The 18,951-nt window shown below is 50.1% G+C and overlaps 2 protein-coding genes across 12 annotated transcripts in view; one reads left to right on the top strand and one right to left on the bottom strand.

The window, feature by feature from the left end:
- PGAP2 (post-GPI attachment to proteins 2) overlaps positions 1–17,364 on the bottom strand; it is a 38,287-nt gene extending 20,923 nt beyond the window's left edge. Inside the window, exons 1-3 of one of the 6 annotated variants that reach the window (XM_021926213.2) lie at positions 17,235–17,364; positions 7,064–7,082; positions 3,942–4,116 (exon numbers count right to left, since the gene is read on the bottom strand). In XM_021926213.2, the coding sequence (XP_021781905.1) occupies positions 3,942–4,106 (165 nt within the window). In that variant the 5' untranslated portion in view covers positions 4,107–4,116; positions 7,064–7,082; positions 17,235–17,364. Of the gene's footprint in view, positions 1–3,941; positions 4,117–6,728; positions 6,884–7,063; positions 7,083–17,116; positions 17,138–17,234 lie in introns of those variants that run through there. The other 5 variants (XM_021926212.2, XM_031653240.1, XM_031653246.1 and 2 more) reach the window with 5 other exon arrangements.
- Positions 17,365–17,427: 63 nt separating this feature from the next.
- NUP98 (nucleoporin 98) overlaps positions 17,428–18,951 on the top strand; it is a 130,978-nt gene continuing 129,454 nt past the window's right edge. For 5 of the 6 annotated variants that reach the window (XM_031653235.1, XM_031653231.1, XM_031653234.1 and 2 more), the window contains exon 1: positions 17,428–17,839. The gene's annotated coding sequence lies outside the window, so the exon portion shown is untranslated. Of the gene's footprint in view, positions 18,266–18,951 lie in introns of all 6 variants that reach the window. The other variant, XM_031653233.1, reaches the window with a different exon arrangement.

Here is an 18,951-nt window from a genome sequence, read left to right as displayed (position 1 = left end):
TACATTCAGGATAGGGAAGAGCCTAGAAACCATGTCCTGGGAAGGTTGCCTGAAGGAACTGGATTGCCTGAGCTCAGGAGTCGCCACAGACCACTGGCACAGGAAAGGAGTCCTGCCCCTACTAAAATACAAAAAGTTAGCTATATGTGGTGGCATGCACCTGTAATCCCAGCTACTCGGGAGCCTGAAACAGGAGAATCTCTTGAACCTGGGAGGAGAAGGTTGCAGTGAGCCGAGATCACGCATTGCCTAGCCTGGAAGTGACAGAGCAAGAGACTCTGTCTGGAGGAAAAAAAAAAAAAAAAAAAAGAAGATAGACTCGAGGCCCCTCATTACTGTCTTCTTGTCTCTGCAGGGCTGACCTAAAGCCATGAGGAGAGAATAGTTCTACAGCTATCAGCAGTCATGCAGAGACTCATCACGGTGCTAGGCATAATTAATTATAAAGTAAAAGCCCAGCTCACAAGAGGTGAAACCCCGCCTCTTTACTAAAAAATACAAAAAATGAGCCGGGTGTGGTGGTGACACCTGTAATCCTGCTTTACCTGGGAGGCTGGATGGCTGTCTGTATTTTGAACCCAGGAGGCAGAGGTTGCAGTGAGCTGGAGATCTGCACACTGTGACCCAGCCTGGGCAACAGAGCAAGACTCCTGCCTCCCAAAAAAAAAAAAAAAAAAAAAAGAAAGAAAGAAAGAAAGAAAAGCCAGGCTAGGCAGTACCCAAGCCTGTAACTCTAGCACCTGAAGGCTGAGGCAGGAGGATCACTTGAGCCAGGAGTTCAAGACCAGCCTGGGCAACATAGTGAGACCCTATCTCTATTTAAAAAAAGAAAGAAAGAAAAGAAAAGAAAAAATAAAAAAAAGAGGCTGATGAATGGTGGTCACTTTAATCCCAGCACTTGAGGCTACAGCAGGTGGACCTGAGGTCAGGAGTTTGAGACCAGCCTGGCCAACACAGGAAACCCCATCATCACCAAAATACAAAAAATAGCTAGGTGTGTGGTGGCGCAGCCTGTAATCCCAGCTACCCGGGAGGCTGAGACAGGAGAATCACTGGAACCCAAGAGGCGGAGGCTGCAGTGAGCCGAAATCATGCCACTGCACTCAAGCCTGGGCAACAGAGTGAGACTCTGTCTCAGTTAAAAAAAAAAAGAAAAGAAAAAGGCTAATTATTAGTTATTCAGCTTCCTTAGAACAGGCTACCTGGGGAGGAAGGAAGCTCCCCATCACTGGGGATCTGTGAGCAGAGGCAAAGTAATCAATTATAGATATGATGGCCTGGCTTGCTTCTTTTATTCCTAGGGCTGGCCATTTCTGAGATACTCTGAGTAGGAAATGCAGAGCAAATATAAAAATTCCAAGGTGGAACCAACACCCTAGTCTCAGGGAGTGGGGACAACATACCCTCAGGGTCACAGACCTAGTACTGCTCCAGAGGGACCAAGTACTCCAGCAACTATCTATGTCTTAATTCCCTAACTGGTATACCAAGAACAGGTAATAGGCATGCAAGGTATGCAGTAACCTAGCTAATAAACCAAGGCTATTGATGCCATTAGCCCTTGGAGTCAGCCACAAGGGGCAGAGCAAATAGCCTAGACTGTTTAACTCCATATGCCATACAAATACTATAATTTTGCTTGGACCATGATTGACTTATACCATGCCTTCCTTTCCCCAGGGCACTGGGCTAGAGAGTCCTAATCATTTATTCAACTAACACTTTCTGGCCAGGCACAGTGGCTCATGCCTATAATCTCAGTGCTTTGGGAGGATTGCTTGAGGTCAGGAGTTCAAGACCAGCCTGGGCAACAGTGTGAGACCCCATCTCCACACACATACACAAAAATTAGCTGAGCATGGTTGTGCATACCTATTGTCCTACTCAGGAGGCTGAGGCAGGAGGATTACTTGTGCCCTGGTGGTTGAGGCTGCAGTGAGCTATGATCATGCCACTGCACTCCAGCCTAGGCAACATGGCGAGACCCCATCTCCACAATTTTTTTTTTTTTTTATTAAGCTGGGTGTGGTGGCTCACACCTGTAGTCCTAGCTACTCAGGAGGCTGAGGTTAGGAAGACTGCTTGATCCCAGGAGTTTGAGGCTGCAGTGAGCTATGATATGCCACTGCACTCTGGCCTGGGCGACAGAATGAGACCCTGCCTCTAAAACAAACCAAAAAAAACCCCAAATACTTTCTCACTCAAATGCAGTGCCCACCCTCAAGGAGATTCCCATCTGGTGGGGAAGACAGATACAAATATTATGTGATAGATAACACAGGGAACTGTGGGTACCCAGAGGAGACAGTGATTAAGTTAGCCACAAGTAGGATAGGGAAGACATTTTAGAGCTAGCTGGGCAGGGTTTTGCAGGATGATCAGGAGTGGCTAGCGTAACAGGAACATCTGATGCATTATCTGAGATAAGCACTAGGTCAGGAAAGGGTAATCCTTCCCTTCAGATTACCTGTTCGCCCTTTTCTTTCAGTTCTTTCTAATAGCTCCCAGCCCCGGGTCTCATCAGATTGGGTGTCCATACCTCAACACCCATGTCTACCCACTGACAAATCAGGAGGAGCAGAAACTCCAGTCACATAAAGAAAAGAAGTGAGGCTCCACCCCATACTCGCAGCTAGACCACACTGCTAATCCTAGTCATTTCTCTGAAGCAGATGCTCTTTACATGAAGGGGAGATCCAGCTGGCTGGGGCCTTCAGAACTCTGAGGGACCCCAAAGATGCATATGCAGAACCTGCCTCTTCTCCACCTACTGCCCCTAGGCTAAGTTCATTTCCTGCCCTGCCTTCCAACCTGACAGTCTCTTCTGCCTCCTCCTTCTTCTGCTCCTCACACTTCATCATCCTCCCTAAACTACCTTCCCATCCTTCTTTACCTAGAGCTCTACACTAGACCTGGGAAGGAGCAGGACAGGAATTATCAACCCTATTTTATTTTTTGGAGATGGGAGTCTCACTGTCACCAGGCTGAAGTACAGTCAGACAACCATAGCTCGCTGCAGCCTCAGACTTCTAGGCTCAAGCAATCCTCCCACCTCAGGCTCCCAAGGAGCTAGGACTACAGGTGCACACCCCCATGCCCAGCTAATCCATTATATTTCAGACATGAGGAAACTGAGGCTGGGTCTCTGTCTCAGGTAATAAAGAGTCAGTAAATGAATTACAAGTATAACAGAGTTTGACACATGTCCCACCCCATTTACTTTGATATCCTAGAGAAAGTAGTCTTACATCTTTCTTCCTGGCCCCACGCCCCATATCCCTGTCCAGAGGGTACACAGACATCTATGGAACCTTAGAGGCCATGGGACTCACCCCAAGACACATACACATTTACATAATCAGATCTCCATACAGACAGGCACAGATATAGTCTCTCTCACATACAACCCACTCAAACAGTCATGACCCTCACAATCACACACACGTATACTGAATTACATTCCTACAGACAGGCAGAAGCCCATAGTGGTACATTAAGAGGCCCAAAATACTCGCTAGCCCAATCCTGTTCTCTCTCCACTTCTCAGAAAACCCTGGGGTTCCAGAATCTGCTCTTCTATGAAGTAAGGATTTGATTCTAGGTCTGCCCTCTGGACAGGGATATGGGGCGTGGGGCAGGAAGAAAGATGTGAGACTACTTTCTCTAGGATATCAAAGTAAATGGGGTGGCACATGTGTCAAACTCTGTTATAATTCATTTACTGACTCTATATTACACTTCAGTGACTCCAGCCTCCAGAATCTCACAGAAGGCAGAGGGAGACTAACCCTTGAGATTTCAATTTGCAGGCAGCCCCCCAGCAGCCCCATATGTTTGATGGGCCCCAATGGAGAGCTGGCTAATCTTGTTAAAAGATATTCAAGATCTAAAGAAGATCCAGATCGGCCTGAATATGAGGTATCAGTGTCCCCATGCCCTACCCCACAGTGTGTGGCCGTTGTCTCCTTGAAGTGGAAGAGCAGGGACCAGAGGATGCAGAAGAGGAAGGCGACAAGTGGACAGCAGACTGTGACCAGGGCCACCACGGTGAAGCGGAGCCGTACCAAGGTCCCATCCCGATCCAGTGGCAGTGGGACCTGGTACATCTTGTCAGACCTGGGGATGGAGTGGCATGCTGTCAGGGCCCCAGGCAGCAAGGCTGGGACTCAGTGATGAAGTCAGCCCTTGTGCTCAGTCCTAAAATTAGCTGTGTGCCATGGGGTGGGGAGTATGAGGAGGAAGTTGCCTAAACTTGGATAGCTCCTGCCCTGGATGAGGAAGACTGACTCAGAATTGAAAGACAACATTCCACCTCAATTTCAGCGGGAAGACAATGAACCAAATCTGTGCTAGGATAAAGCTTGAATGGATTGGGAGAGCTTCTCCTCACTCCTCTCTGCCTAGCTTGACAGGCCTAGGACTAGAGAAGTTGCTTTAAGTATCTCTACTTATTTCAAGAACCAACCCTAAAACCTACCAGTGGATGGAATGGCCCATCTCCTCCCCCAGGCCTTTGAGCCTCAGGCCCAGCCTCCAGGCTTCAAGGCCTCTCATCAGCTCTCATTGCTTCCCCACTGGCCCAGGGCCCTCCCACACCTTCAGTCCCTTCCCAGGCTCTGTGTGCTCTGTGTGCCTGCACCGCAGTCCACAGCAGCAGGGATTCCATGGAAGCTGACAGAACCCCGAGCCCTCTGCTTGTCCCAACCTGCTCTCTCACGTGCCCCTAGAATGAAAGGCTTTGCAGAATCAGGTCTGGTGCTAGCCTGGGCTTGCTGTTTGCTGGAGAGAGCTGCTTGGTCAGCTTCTGGAGGCTCCCCAGTGCCCAGGAGGCTGTCCACACCACCCTCCTGTGAACAGATGAGGGTTCCTGGGGACTGTGATTTCCCCCTTAGATAAGGGTAGCTAAGGTCAGGAACTATAACAAATAAGTGTATACCAACAATCCTAGCTCAGCTCCCCACAGTGTACAGAAGGGAAAGTTAGGGCAGGAATCTTCTCAGGATCACATAACAAAGAGATACATGTGGGACCCACAAAAAGTTACACACTGCAACTCTGGCCGTCCTTGACCCCTTCCTCTCTGGGTCTGAGCTTGAGACAGAAAGGTCAGGTTAGGACTGGAGTGAGAGAGGCAGAAGAGGCGCCTGTTCACAGGAGGAAAAAAAGGAAAAACCAAATTCTACATAGATGAGGCAGTTAGCCCTATTCCCATTGTAAAGGTAGAGAAACCAAGACACTCAGAGAGAGAGAAAGGTTCTTCTTCAAAGCCCTATGCTGAGTTGGAGAGAAAGCCATCCCTGGAACGCTGGCTGCTTGTTGCCAAGCTAGGGCTGGCTCCAGACACATAAAGAATATACCCTTCTGGGCTCAAAGGCCTTGTCAAATCAAGTCCCAACTCTTCCTGGCCCCACCCACAAGACTCTCCCTTTAGTCCCACCCTCAAAAAGAACCTTGATCTCAGTTAGGTTGGCATCCTGGCATTCCAGAACGAGCCAGGTGGCTACGCCTCCACATTCTCACCCATTTTCCCCCAGCTGCCAGGCCTGATCAGGCAGCCTGCTCCAATTGCTCAAGTTCCTCTCTCCCTTTTAGGAGCATCAGGGATCTCCCCAGGGAGCTGGAAGTGGCTCTGGTGACCCTCCCAGGAAAAAAAAAAAAACATTCCCTGGATCATCCCTAAATGGACTCTGAGTCCCTTAAGGCCCTAGATAGGGAACATCTTGCTCACTCAGCCCAAAACTAGACTCTGAAGTTGCAGTAGCACTAGTCTTCCCTCCCAACATCCATCCCTGAAGCTTGCAGCTCTAGATCTCTGAGGAACCACTAGGATTCCCAAATTGAAAACTAGATCTTCAGGGAATGAAGAGGCACTGCCCAAATCAGGAGTTGATGAGGAGGTTCAAGGGACAGTCCATTCCAATTCTTGGAGGTATGCCTGGCCTCCCATTTAGCTGTGTGACCTTTGGCAAGCCACTTAACCACTCTAGATCTGTTTCCACAGTTCGGCAACATGGGAATCACAGGGTTTAGATTACCTCTAAGGTCCTTCCAACTTGGTCATTCTACTCCACACCTCACGGTGGAGCTGAAGGGCAATTGTTCAGTCTGCAGACAGCTCTACATTCCTCACAGGTACTACTTAGCTGAAAATCGCTTTCTTTGGAGCTACCTCAGCTCCAAAGTCCCTAGAGATGTTCTCAGCCTGGAGTCTGAACCCACATTTACTGAGTGCCTATGGAATACTACGCTCCCTGCTCTGTACTTGATACACATTGTCTCTTTTAATCCTCACCATAATTCTATGAGGTAGGTGCTACAGCCTGTATATTTCCATTTTACAGATGAGGAAACTGAGGCTCAGGGAGGTTCAAAACACTCAAGGCCAAGGCTAATAAATGGCAGAGCTGCCATTCAAAACTAGTCTATGGGGTTCCAACCCTGGGGCCCCATCCTCCCCACCTAGGGCTCCTGACCAGGAGGCCCCATGGAATAAAGAAGGGAAAGCTCAACCCCTGCACACCCGGCCCCATGCTGGGGAGGGAGAAGAAGGGGGCCAGCTCGGCAAGTCCAGACAGCAGCAGTTCCTGGGAAACAGAGTGTGTGCGATAGCAGGGCAGGCACCAGGACTCCCAGAGCGTGGGGCCCGGCCCTGCAGAGGCCGGACCGCGCGGCCAAGCTCCCCTGAGTGGGGCTGCCCGGCAGCCCAGCACACCCATGCGCATACTCACCCACGAGGTGGTGGCCAGATTGCCGGCGGAACCCTGGGGCCCGGGCGGCCCGGGGTCGGGGGCTGACTCTGCGGGCTGGTCAGAGCGCGAACGGCGGGGGCGGGGCCGGCGCTCTCGGGGCGGAACTTAGAGAGGAAACTGCGCCCAGATCCTCCGGTGGCTCCTCCCCGCTTCTGGAGACCCCGACCCGTGGCTCTGCCCCTCAATCTGGTGTATCCTCAAACTATGCTTTACAGCCCGGGACTGCCCCCACTAATTTCGGCTGCGTGCGGGCAGCCGTAAGAGCTCTGGATACCTGAGTTTAGCATGTTAGATAAGCCACCTTGTCGCCTTACCTCAGCTGCGTTCCATCACCTGTTGAAAGAACACAAAATTAATTCAACAGGGGCCAGATTTCTTTCTCATCCGCCCGTCTCTCCTGCCCCGCACCTCCATTCTAACCGAATAATCCAGCCTCGCCCTTCTGAAACATTAAGCCAGTTTCCTCCCAGCCTTAGCGCCCCTCCCCCAAACTTTGCTCGCCAGGATGGTTGGGGACATTTCAGCAATGGTCATAGCACCTTTGCAGGCAATGAGAGCCGGTAAGGCACATCCCAGAAAGTCTGGCCTAGTGCTGTTCCCGCCTTTGTTCAGGAGAGGGCGCCCTGTCCTGTGTACAGCGCAGAAAGAGGATCTCCGGCCACCAGCCTTAGGTCTCTCCACAATGAGAGGACTGATCCCCAAAAACCAACTGCCAGAGTTCCCTCCCTACCCTGACCATGACTGACCCATAAAAGAACTTGAGGGGGACCCCTGGCTCCCTTTGCAAAGACCATCTACCCCAACGGGAAAGGAGGGTGAAGAGACCAAGCATCTCTCCTGCAAGGGCACGGGGGTAGTCAGGGCATCTGCAGCGGGTGGAGGACCTCTAAGCTAGTCACAGCTAACATCGCACTTTTCCACTTAAATCCTTAGCAATAACACATTCTGAGCACGCAGTATGTCCCAGGCACTCTTACTTTTTATGTTATCTCATTTATTTAATCCTCATAAAACCCCTGTGAGGGCCGGGTGGCTCACGCCTGTAATCCCAGCACTTTAGGAGGCCGAGGAGGGTGGATCACCTAGGGTCAGGGGTTTGACACCAGCCTGGCCAACATGGCGAAACCCCGTCTCTACTGAAAATACAAAAATTAGCCGGGCGCGGTGGCGGGCGCCTGTAATCCCAGCTACTTGGGAGGGTGAGGCAGGAGAATCGCTTGAACCTGAACCCGGGAGGCGGAGGTTGCAGGAAGCCGAGATCGCGCCACTGCACTCAAGCCTGGGCGACAAGAGCGAAACTCCGTCTAAAAAAAAAAACACCGCCGGGCGCGGTGGCTCAAGCCTGTAATCCCAGCACTTTGGGAGGCTGAGACGGGCGGATCACAAGGTCAGGAGATCGAGACCATCCTGGCTAACACGGTGAAACCCCGTCTCTACTAAAAAATACAAAAAACGAGCCGGGCGAGGTGGCGGGCGCCTGTAGTCCCAGCTACTCCGGAGGCTGAGGCAGAAGAATGGCGTAAACCCGGGAGGCGGAGCTTGCAGTGAGCTGAGATCCGGCCACTGCACTCCAGCCTGGGCGACAGAGCCAGACTCAGTCTCAAAAAAAAAAAAAAAACAAACAAAAAAAAAAAAAAACACCACCACCACTAAAAAACAAACCTGTGAAAATAGATACGATCTCGGCTCACCGCATCCTCCGCCTCCAGGGTTCAAGCGATTCTCCTGCCTCAGCCTCCCGAGTAGCTGGGATTACAGGCGCCTGCTACCGCGCCCGGCTAATTTTTGTAGTTTTTAGTAGAGACGGGGTTTTGCCTTCTTGGCCAGGCTGGTGACCTGACCTCGTGATCTGCCCCCACCTCGGCTTCCGAGTGTTGGAATTACAGGCGTTAGCCACCGTGCCTGGTCTTGTCTTTTTCTTTTTTTTTTTTTTTTTGAGACAGAGCCTCACTCTGTCACCCAGGCTGGAGTGCAGTGCCACAATCTCGGCTCACTGCAACCTCCACCTCCCGGGTTCAAGCGATTCTCCTATCTCAGCCTCCCAGGTAGCTGGGACTACAGGCGGCACCACCATGCCCAGCTAATTTTTGTACTTTTAGTAGACATGGGGTTTCACCACATTGGTCAGGCTGGTCACAAATTCCTGACCTCAGGTGATCCACCCGCTTTGGCCTCCCAAAGTGCTGGGATTACAGGCGAGGGCCCCCGCCGGTAGATACTATTTAATATCCTCATTTTACCAATGGAAAACAGGGAAACCAAGTTACCTACTTACACAGCTAATAAATGCTAGAACCAGGACTCAAGTCTGGTACCTGAGATAATTCCCATAATCCACTATATGCTGTTAATGCCACTTAGCATTTGGTGGTTAATTTGCCAGAGCTCTTTTTCGTGCGTTCACTTTGGTTCATTCACCCAGCCTAGGCCCTCTCTTTGACAGGCCTCATGTGGAGCAATGCTGGAGGACCCAGAGATACCTCAGACACACTCTGAGGGACTCTGAAGTCTGGAGAGAGTGCACACTCAGAGTGTCTTATTCTAAAAACTACTTTTCTTGATTTTGAATTCTCCCCTATCCTGTTCTTTAAGGTGCCAGGACAAATGGACTAGTAAAACTTTACAAAAAGAACCACCTCCCTCCAATTTTGGCAACTAGATTCAGGTTTTCTGCCTTGGGGCTTCACGTCATCTTCTTCCTCTAGCTCCAACCAGGGGTGTCTGCTCCCGGCCATTGTTCCCTTTCTTGACACCTTGTCTGTTCTCTTGGCCCTAAGTACCATTCCCTGAGCTGGGTCCCCTTTTCCTGCCTCTAGACTACCCCCAATGCCCAAACCTTGAGGTGGTCTAATTTAGATTAATTCTTTAATTTTCTGGTGATTTGGGAAATATGGGCAATTCACCATACAGCCCTGAGCCTCTGTTTCCTTGTCTTTAAAATGATTTTATTTATTTAAAACAAGCTCTCGCCGGGCACGGTGGCTCAGGCCTGTAATCCCAGCATTTTGGGAGGCCAAAGTGGGTGGATCACAAGGTCAAGAGATTGAGTCCATCCTGGCCAACATGATGAAACCCTGTCTCTACTAAAAATATAAAAATTAGCTGGACGTTTTGGTGTGTGCCTGTAGTACCAGCTACTCGGGAGGCTGAGGCAGGAGAATCACCTGAACCCAGGAGGCAGAGGTTACAGTGAGCCGAGATCGCGCCGCTGCGACAGAGCAAGACTGTGTCTCAAAAAAAAAAAAAGGTTTCACTGTCTTCACTGTCTTGTCTAGGCTGTTCTTGAACTCATAGGCTCAAGCGATCCTCCTTCCTTGGCCTCCCAAAGTGCTGGTATTACAGGCGTAAGCCACTGTGCCCAGCCTGTAAAACTGATTTAGGAATATCCACACTGGGTGTGGTGGTTTACAGCAATTTAGGAGACCAAGGCAGGAGGATCACTTGAGCCCAGGAGTTCAAGATCAGCCTAGGCAACATGGTGAATCCGTCTCTACCAAAAGATACAAAAAATTAGCCGCGTGTGGTGGCACATACTTGTACTCCCAGCTACTCAGGAAACTGAGGTGGGAGGATTGCTTGAACTCTGGAGGCAGAGGTTGCAGTCAACTGAGATCATAACACTCCACAATAGCCTGAGTGACAGAGCAAGACCCTGTCTCAAAAAAAAAAAAAAAAAAGGAATATCTACATCATAGGGTTGTTGTATTAAAGGTAATTTAGCAGTGTGCCAGGCATGTAGAAGGTACTCAATACATGATGGTCATTATGATTAGACAGGTCAGCTACAGTCTGAACTTGTCCTGAGCTTTTTCTGTATTGTCTGACCTTGGCTGTCATGGACCATCTCTGAATCTCTTTATTTCACTGTCAATTTGAAAGACCTTGTCTACCTTGATTTACATGAGGGAAGATAAAAGAAATAAAAGGAGTTCTTGGGCCAGATGCCGTGGCTCACGCCTGTAATCCCAGCACTTTGGGAGGCTGAGGTGAGCAGATCACCTGAGGTCAGGAGTTCGAGACCAGCCTGGTCAACATGGCAAAACCACATCTCTACTAAAAATACAAAATTTAGCCAGGCCTGGTGGCGGGTGCCTGTAATCCCAGCTACTTGGGAGGCTAAGGCAGGAGAATCGCTTGAACCCAGGAGGCAGAGGTTGCAGTAAGCCAAGATTGTGCCACTGCACTCCAGCCTGGGCGATAGAGTGAGACTCCACCTCAAAAAAATAAATAAATACAAATTAAAAATAAAAATACAAAAAGAAAAAGAAAAAATATTCGTTGGATTGATTTAATAGAACTGGGTTCTGAAGAATGGGCAGTATTTAGACAGGTAAGCAGAGATTGAGGAAGAGAAAGGAGACAAAGTAAGCATGGCTGGGGTAGGTATAGAGGCAGGGACACAGACTGCTAAAGACATCCAGCTTTAGACCAAGCTCTGCCACTGCTTTCTGGGAAGCCTCAGGAAAATTAGTGTTCTTCGTGGTTTAAGGAGGAGTTATTCTTGTTCTTCTCAAAGATCTTTTTCATGACCAAGACATCCTTCCTGGATGGCTTTACACCACCCACCCCCAGCTCACTCATCTTGCTCTAGCCTCACTCTGACTCAAAAAAGAATTAAATCTTCCCCTGTTCATCTGCTTGCTTCCCTGTTCATTTAGCTTGCAATGTTTTCTCTTCCTGCCTCCATCTCAGGAAACTCTATCCTTCCTGTAAAGGTATTTATTAGCATGACACTTTGGTAAGTTAAGAATGCATGTGGTAATTTCTAGGGAGATCACTAAAATAATACTAATAGGAAAAGAGAATTTAACTTTCAAACTGGTATAGTGGGAAAAATGGGCCGGGCATAGTGGCTCACGCCTGTAATCCCAGCACTTTGGGAGGCTGAGGCAGGTGGGTCACCTGAGGTCTGGAGTTTGAGACCAGCCTGGCCAACATGATAAAACCTTATTTCTACTAAAAATGCAAAAATTAGCCAGGTGTGGTGGCACACACCTATAATCCCAGCTACTAGGAAGGCTGAGACACGAGAATCACTTGAATCTGGGAGGCGGAGGCTGCAGTGAGTCATGATCACGCCACTGTACTCCAGCCTGGGCGACAAAGTGAGACTTAAAAAAAAAAAAGATGAATATAGCAGTAAATTCATTAAATGCATTAGACTAAATGCTATGGTTAAAAGCCAAAGTATTGGCTGGACACAGTGGCTCGGGCCCGTAATCCCAACACTTTGGGAGGCCAAGGCAGGTGGAATATTGAACGTCAGGAGCTTGAGACCAGCCTGGCCAACATGGTGAAACTCCATCTCTACTAAAAATACAAAAATTAGCCGGGTGTGGTGGCAGAAGCCTGTAATCCTAGCTACTTGGGAGGCTGAGGAATGAGAATTGCTTGAACCCGGGAGGCGGAGGTTGCAGTGAGCCGAGATTGCGCCACTGCACTCCAGTCTGGGTGACAGAGTGAGACTCCACCTCAAAAAAAAAAAAAAAAAAAAAATACAAAGTATTGCTCCCATGTCATAGACAAGGAATTGGGGCAGAGAAGAGTTAAATAACTTAGGCAAGACATAAAAAGTAGCAGATCTACAACTTAAGCTTAGCTCTGACTCCAACTTTGCTGCTTCTCTGGAAGGAAGTCTCATCCTTCCACAATTCTGCATTCCTTACAGGTCTGTCTCCTCCCTAACCACCAATCCTTCACAGCTGCATACAGTGAGTTCTCAAGTCATGTGTATGAGATTGGGGCTCCTAGGACAAAGCTGGACTTTCCTTGGCCAGAATAGTGTTGAGCTGTGGACATCTTTGGGCTCATGATGTCCAGACAGGGCTTGGCTCCAAAAGGGTTTGTAAGCATGCATCAAACTCCTTGTCTTCAGAATGGAAGAAGGAAGATAATGATACCTAAAAGAGGTGTTATCAGAATTTAGACAGAGTAGGAGCGTGGGAAGGAACCCCTGGCTTCACAAAGATGTTCTTCCCCAGCCAGGAATCCTGGGAATGATGAGCCATGGGCCACTTGCCTACCAAAGCACCCAACAATGTATCTTTAGAAATCACCAAAGTCACAGGAAATTCTTCCCTGCAGTATTCCTCATCCAGTATGTATTCCTCCAGTCTTTCCACAAGTATGCACTATTTTCCTGCACACCTATTTGTACTTTGGACTGAATGTACTCATTTGCTCACTCATTCAAGACATTTCTTTCAGAACCATTTTATAGCAAAAAAAAAAAAAAAAGAAAAGAAAAGAAAGAAGACATTTCTGAGTCCTCTTTCTTTTTTTTTTTTTTTTTTGAGACGGAGTCTCGCTCTGTAGCCCAGGCTGGAGTGCAGTGGCCGCATCTCAGCTCACTGCAAGCTCCGCCTCCCGGGTTCACGCCATTCTCCAGCCTCAGCCTCCCGAGTAGCTGGGACTACAGGCGCCTGCCACCTCGCCCGGCTAGTTTTTTGTATTTCTTAGTAGAGACGGGGTTTCACCGTGTTAGCCAGGATGGTCTCGATCTCCTGACCTCGTGATCCACCCATCTCGGCCTCCCAAAGTGCTGGGATTACAGGCTTGAGCCACCGCGCCCGGCCCTGAGTCCTCTTTCAGTATCAGAATCCATATCTTAGAATATTTAGAATGGGAACTCAACATTTTTATTTATTAATTTAGAGACAGAGTCTCCCTCTGTCACACAGGCTGAGGCTGGGAGTGTGGTGGCGCAATCTTGACTCACTGCAACCTCCACCTCCCAGGTTCAAGTGATTCTCCTGCCTCACTCTCCCTAGTAGCTGGGATTACAGGCGTGTGCTACTATGCCTGCTAATTTTTTTTTTTTTTTTTTTAGTAGAGATGGGGTTTCACTATGTTGGCCAGGCTGGTCTCGAACTCCTGATCTCAGGTGATCTGCCCGCCTCAGCCTCCCAAAGTGCTGGGATTACAGGAGTGAGCCACCGTGCCCGGCAACATTTTTTTTTTTTTTTTTTGAGATGGAGTCTCACTCTGTCGCCCGGGGTGGAGTGCAGTGGTGCAACCTCGGCTCACTGCAAGCTCCACCTCCCGGGTTCACACCATTCTCCTGCCTCAGCCTCCCGAGTAGCTGGGACTATAGGCGCCCACCACCATGCCCAGCTAATTTTTTTGTATTTTATTAGTAAAGACAGGGTTTCACCGTGTTAGCCAGGATGGTCTCAATCTCCTGACCTCGTGATCCACCCACCTCGGCTTCCCAAAGTGCTGGGATTACAGGCCTGAGCCACCGTGCCCAGCCGGCAACATTTTTAAACAATGCAAACAATACCATTTATTGAGGCCGTATGTGTGCCAGGTAGTATGCTAAGTGCTTTAAATGTATTCTCTCGTTTAATTCTCACTATGACCCTGTAAGGCAAATATGGTTGTTATCCCCATTTTATACAAAAGAAAATTGAGGTTCAGAGGGATTAGGAAATCTGCCCACGTTTTTTGCTTTTCTTTCCTCTCTTTTCTTTTCTTTTTTTTTTTTTTTTTGGAGATAGACTTTCACTCTTGTTGCCCAGGCTGGAGTGCAATGGCTTGATCTTAGTTCACTGCAACCTCCGCCTCCCAGGTTCAAGCAATTCTCCTGCCTCAACCTCCCGAGTAGCTGGGACTACAGGTGTCCACCACCACACCTGGCTAATTTTTTCTATTTTTAGTAGAGACGGGTTTTACCACGTTAGCCAGGCTGGTCTTGATCTCCTGACCTCGTGATCCGCCTGCCTTGGCCTCCCAAAATGCTGGGATTACAGGCATGAGCCATCCTGCCTGGCCCAAATTTCTTAATTAAATTAAATTAATTAAACAGAATTAAATTAAATCTGCATCCAGATTTAAACCAGGTTCTCTGACTCAAAGTCCAACACTTCTACTACTAATCCCCAACTGAAGAAAATAATTCACTCATTCGTGCATCAACTATCTAATGTGTAACTACTATGTGCCTTGCCTTAGGGAATACCAAAATAAGTCGGTAGAGGAGAGGCTTAAAAATAATTGGGCTTAGAGATTAAAGGGCAAGAAATTCAAGGTTCTAGAGGGCAGTTATGAAGCCACTGTAACTATCTAGGGAGAGTTAGTGACTTTCTAAAGTCCAGCAAAGGCAAGGGAGTGTGGTTGTAAAGGAGGGGTGTTTTGGATGGAGGAGATGGGGGAAGATGGCTGCAGTCAGATGTTTAAAGTAACTTTACTATTTGGCCAACCGTATATTGATTTTCTTCCTTCAAGTATCTACTGAGCACCTACAATCTACCATGTTTCTTTCATCCACTATCTTATTCCATCTTTACAACCCAGCACTTTTTTTTTCTTTTTCCCAGACGGAGTCTCCCTCTGTTGCGCAGGCGGGAGTGGCGTGGCTATAATCACAGCTCACTGCAGCTTTAACCTCTCAGGCTCAAATGATCCTCCTACTTCAGCCTCCCAAGTAGCTGGGACTACAGGCACGTGCCACCACACCTGGCCTTGGCTAATGTTTTGTATAGGTGGGGACTCACTATGTTGTCCGAGCTGGTCTCGAACTCCTGGGTTCAAGTGATCCTCCTGCCTTGAACTCCCAAGTGCTGGGATTACAGGCGTGAGCCACCATTCCCAGCCTCCCATTTTTTAAACAAATAAATCAATTACCTCTAACCCCTTGCCATCACCAAAAACCCAGATGTATTTAAACACGTTTACATTTGAGGTAAAGCCCATTTCAATTTTGCATTGATGTCCCACAAAGAGGTGGTGGTGGAGGTTTTTTTGTTTTGTTTTTTTCTTTTTTTTGGAGATCACTCTGGAGTGCCTGGCAGGATCCTTGCTCACTGCAATCTCCGCCTCCCAGGTTCAAGCGATTCTCATGCGTCAGGAATCCGAGAAGCAGCTGGGATTATAGGTGCCCACCATCATGCCTAGCTAATTTTTCTTTCTTTTTTTTTTTTTGAGACGGAGTCTCGCTGTGTCGCCCAGGCTGGGGTGCAGTGGTGCGATCTCGGCTCACTGCAAGCTCCGCCTCCTGGGTTCACGCCATTCTCCTGCCTCAGCCTCCGAGTAGCTGGGATTACAGGCTTGAGCCACCGCGCCCGGCCTAATTTTTCTATTTTTAGTAGAAACAGGGTTTCATCATGTTGGCCAGGCTGGTCTCGAACTCCTGGCCTCAAGTGATCTGCCCACCTCAGCCTCCCAAAGTGCTGGGATTACAGGCGTGAGCCACCACTCTGGCCAGTATATGCTTTGCTTTCTGAGCACAGCTCCTGCTGTGAGACTCAGTCACTAAAGAGGTCTAGTTTCTAGAAAATGCCCACCTTTCACTCTTGTAGTATCAGTCTTCTGCTCTGGGCTAGGCCCCAGGAGGACTTTCAAGAGCCCAAGGCACAGAAAACCGAGGGTAAATAATAGGATACAAAGTGACAACACTTCAACAGAGGCCTGCCTAAGCATTAGCTCAACTCGCTGGGAAAGCCTGGCAAATGTATCACTGAGAAGATGGGAACATTTGAAATACCCGTCCTTTTTTAAGAATAAGTAGGGGTTCGGCTGGGAGCAGTGACTCACGCCTGTAAGGCCAGCACTGTGGGAGGCCGAGGCGGGCGGATCACCTGAGTTCTGGAGTCCGAGACCAGCCTGGCCAACCTGGCCAAACCCAGTCTCTACTAAAAATACAAAAATTAGCCGCGCGCCACGGCGAGTGCCTGTTATCCCAGCTACTCGGGAGGGTAAGGCAGGAGAATCTCTTGTACCCGGGAGGTGGAGATTGCAGTGAGCCGAGGTCGCGCCACTGCACTCCAGCCTGGAAGACAGAGGGGGCAGGGCAAGACTCCATCTAAAAAAAAAAAAAAAAAAAAGTAGGAGTTCACGGGGGAGGTGGCTCACGCCTGTAATCCCAGCACTTTGGGAGGCCGAGGCGGGTGGATCACTTGAGGTCAGGAGTTCGGGAGACCAGCCTGACCAAAACGGTGAAACCCCCGTCTCTACTATAAATACAAAAATTAGCTGGGCCTGGTGGCGGGCGCCTGTTATCCCAGCTACTTGGGAGGCTAAGGCAGGAGAACCGCTTGAACCCGGGAGGCGGAGGTTGCAGTGAGCCAAGATTGCGCCAACGGACTCCAGCCTAGGCGACAACGGGAGACTCCATCTTAAAATTTAAAAAAAAAAAAAAAAAAGGTAGGGGTTCTCCAAGTGCAACCAGGAAAGACGTTCCAACAAACCTCATTTGTACCAGGCCTTTTGGTGGGCCAGGCCCTTAGGGCATCTCTAATGCTCCTAATGTCTATCCTAGAAATTCAGGGAGGGAAAGAATGTGCTGGGGCAAGCATGAGTCAGGAGAGAATAGGGTCAGCATCTAGGGCCCTGAAGCAGCCTCAGGCAAACTCTTTGGACAGACAGACCTCCCAAGAGGGCCCTCAGGCTCCGCACGTGGTCTGGGCAGGAAGTGCGGGCAGACAGATTAGGAAGCCTTCCCAGCAGCGCCCGCGGATCGGGGCAAGGAAGGGGTCGAATAGTTACCATGCCATTCTGGGGCCGTCCCTCTGATTGGCCCGAGCTCCCTCAGCCCAAGTCGCTGCACTCCAAGAAGGGGGCGGAGTCTCTATGTTGCGTCACCACTCTTCCCGATACCCCGCCCGTGCTTCCCAATCTAGCCATTCACAAGCCCACATCGAGAGGCCTGTGTGACGTCACGACTCGCTCCCGCCAACCGCGGCGGCGAGGGGCGGGACTCCACGGCCCTCTCACCGCCCCACCCCTGTGCCTCCCCGAACTCCTTGTGCCCCTCCTCTTCCCTCTCGCCCCTTCCCCCCCGAAGACCGCCCCCACGTTCGGATTCAAAAGACGCGTTGCCCAATGAATAACAGGGTCGACCCAGAGTGGCGGCAGCAACCACCAATGTGCGGACGGCGAGGGCGGAGCGCCCGCAACGAGCCTCTGACGCCGGGCGGCGTGTGACGCAGTCGGGCCTTCTGCGCGCTGCGCCCAAAGCGGCGGTCGGTAGTAGTGGTGGTAGCGGCGGCGGCGACGGTTTCGTGGGGGGCCGCGCGCTGCTCTGTGAGCGGCGGGTGGCAGACGGGCCTGGGCCGGGACTCCTGACACTTCCCCTTCCCCACCGACCCGCGGTAAGTCGGGAGCCCGAGCTGCAGCGGCCGAGACCGCCAGGCTTCTACTCTCTTCCGGGCGGGCGGACGCGCGGGGCGTCCCAGGGCCTCTCCGCGCCGAAGTCTCGCGCTGCGGCGCGCACCTTCTGGCCTGAGAGAGGGGCGGGGCCCAGGACCCGGAGCCCGGGAGGTCCGGCTTTGGAGGCCCTGGGAGAGAATGAACATCAGTGGGGTCTAGGCTTGGAGGTCTCCGGTTGCTGCCCCCGAGAGTCTGGTTGTACTCATTCATTCGGTGGTGTAAGGACCCCACGGTGGGCTGGCCTTTCCGGAGTCAGCGCCTTGAGACCCTGAATACTGTCTGCCCGCACTTCCTTGACTGTCGTGTGGGACTGGGCTTTATTTTGCCTTGGCTTCTCCATAAGGAAAATGGGCACCCCGAGGATTAGGGTGAGTCTGAAGTTTGTGAGATTTTTAAGATAATATCTGAGAATAGGAGTCGGTTCGGTGGAGCAAAAGGTTCTTTTATTTTCCCACGTGTTCAGTGTAAAGCCAGATGAGAAAGATTGAGTTTCTGGATTACTGTAGCCATAAGGACTTTAGAAATTGAGTCAATCCCCCTACCTTACCTCAGTTTTGTAGATAGGGGAAATCGAGGCCCGGAGTAACAGGTAGGAGTAGTCAATGCCGGATCTTTGACAGTCTAAAAATTTTTCTTTTTTTTTTTTTTTTTTTTTTTTTTTTTTGAGACGGAGTCTCGCTCTGTCACCCAGGCTGGAGTGCAGTGGCCGGATCTCAGCTCACTGCAAGCTCCGCCTCCCGGGTTCACGCCATTCTCCTGCCTCAGCCTCCCAAGTAGCTGGGACTACAGGCGCCCGCCGCCACGCCCGGCTAAGTTTTTGTATTTTTAGTAGAGACGGGGTTTCACCGTGTTAGCCAGGATGGTCTCGATCTCCTGACCTCGTGATCCGCCCGTCTCGGCCTCCCAAAGTGCTGGGATTACAGGCTTGAGCCACCGCGCCCGGCCGACAGTCTAAAAATTTTTCTACTACCTCACCCTCCCTGGATGTTTCAGTCTCCCATTATTAAGAATTCCCTATGGGAGGTCGGTGCGGCACGGACGTTAGGTAGCTAGA

Source organism: Papio anubis, chromosome 12 (assembly GCF_008728515.1).
Source record: "Papio anubis isolate 15944 chromosome 12, Panubis1.0, whole genome shotgun sequence".
Lineage (NCBI taxonomy): Eukaryota > Metazoa > Chordata > Mammalia > Primates > Cercopithecidae > Papio > Papio anubis.
This window is presented reverse-complemented; position numbering and strand designations above follow the sequence as displayed.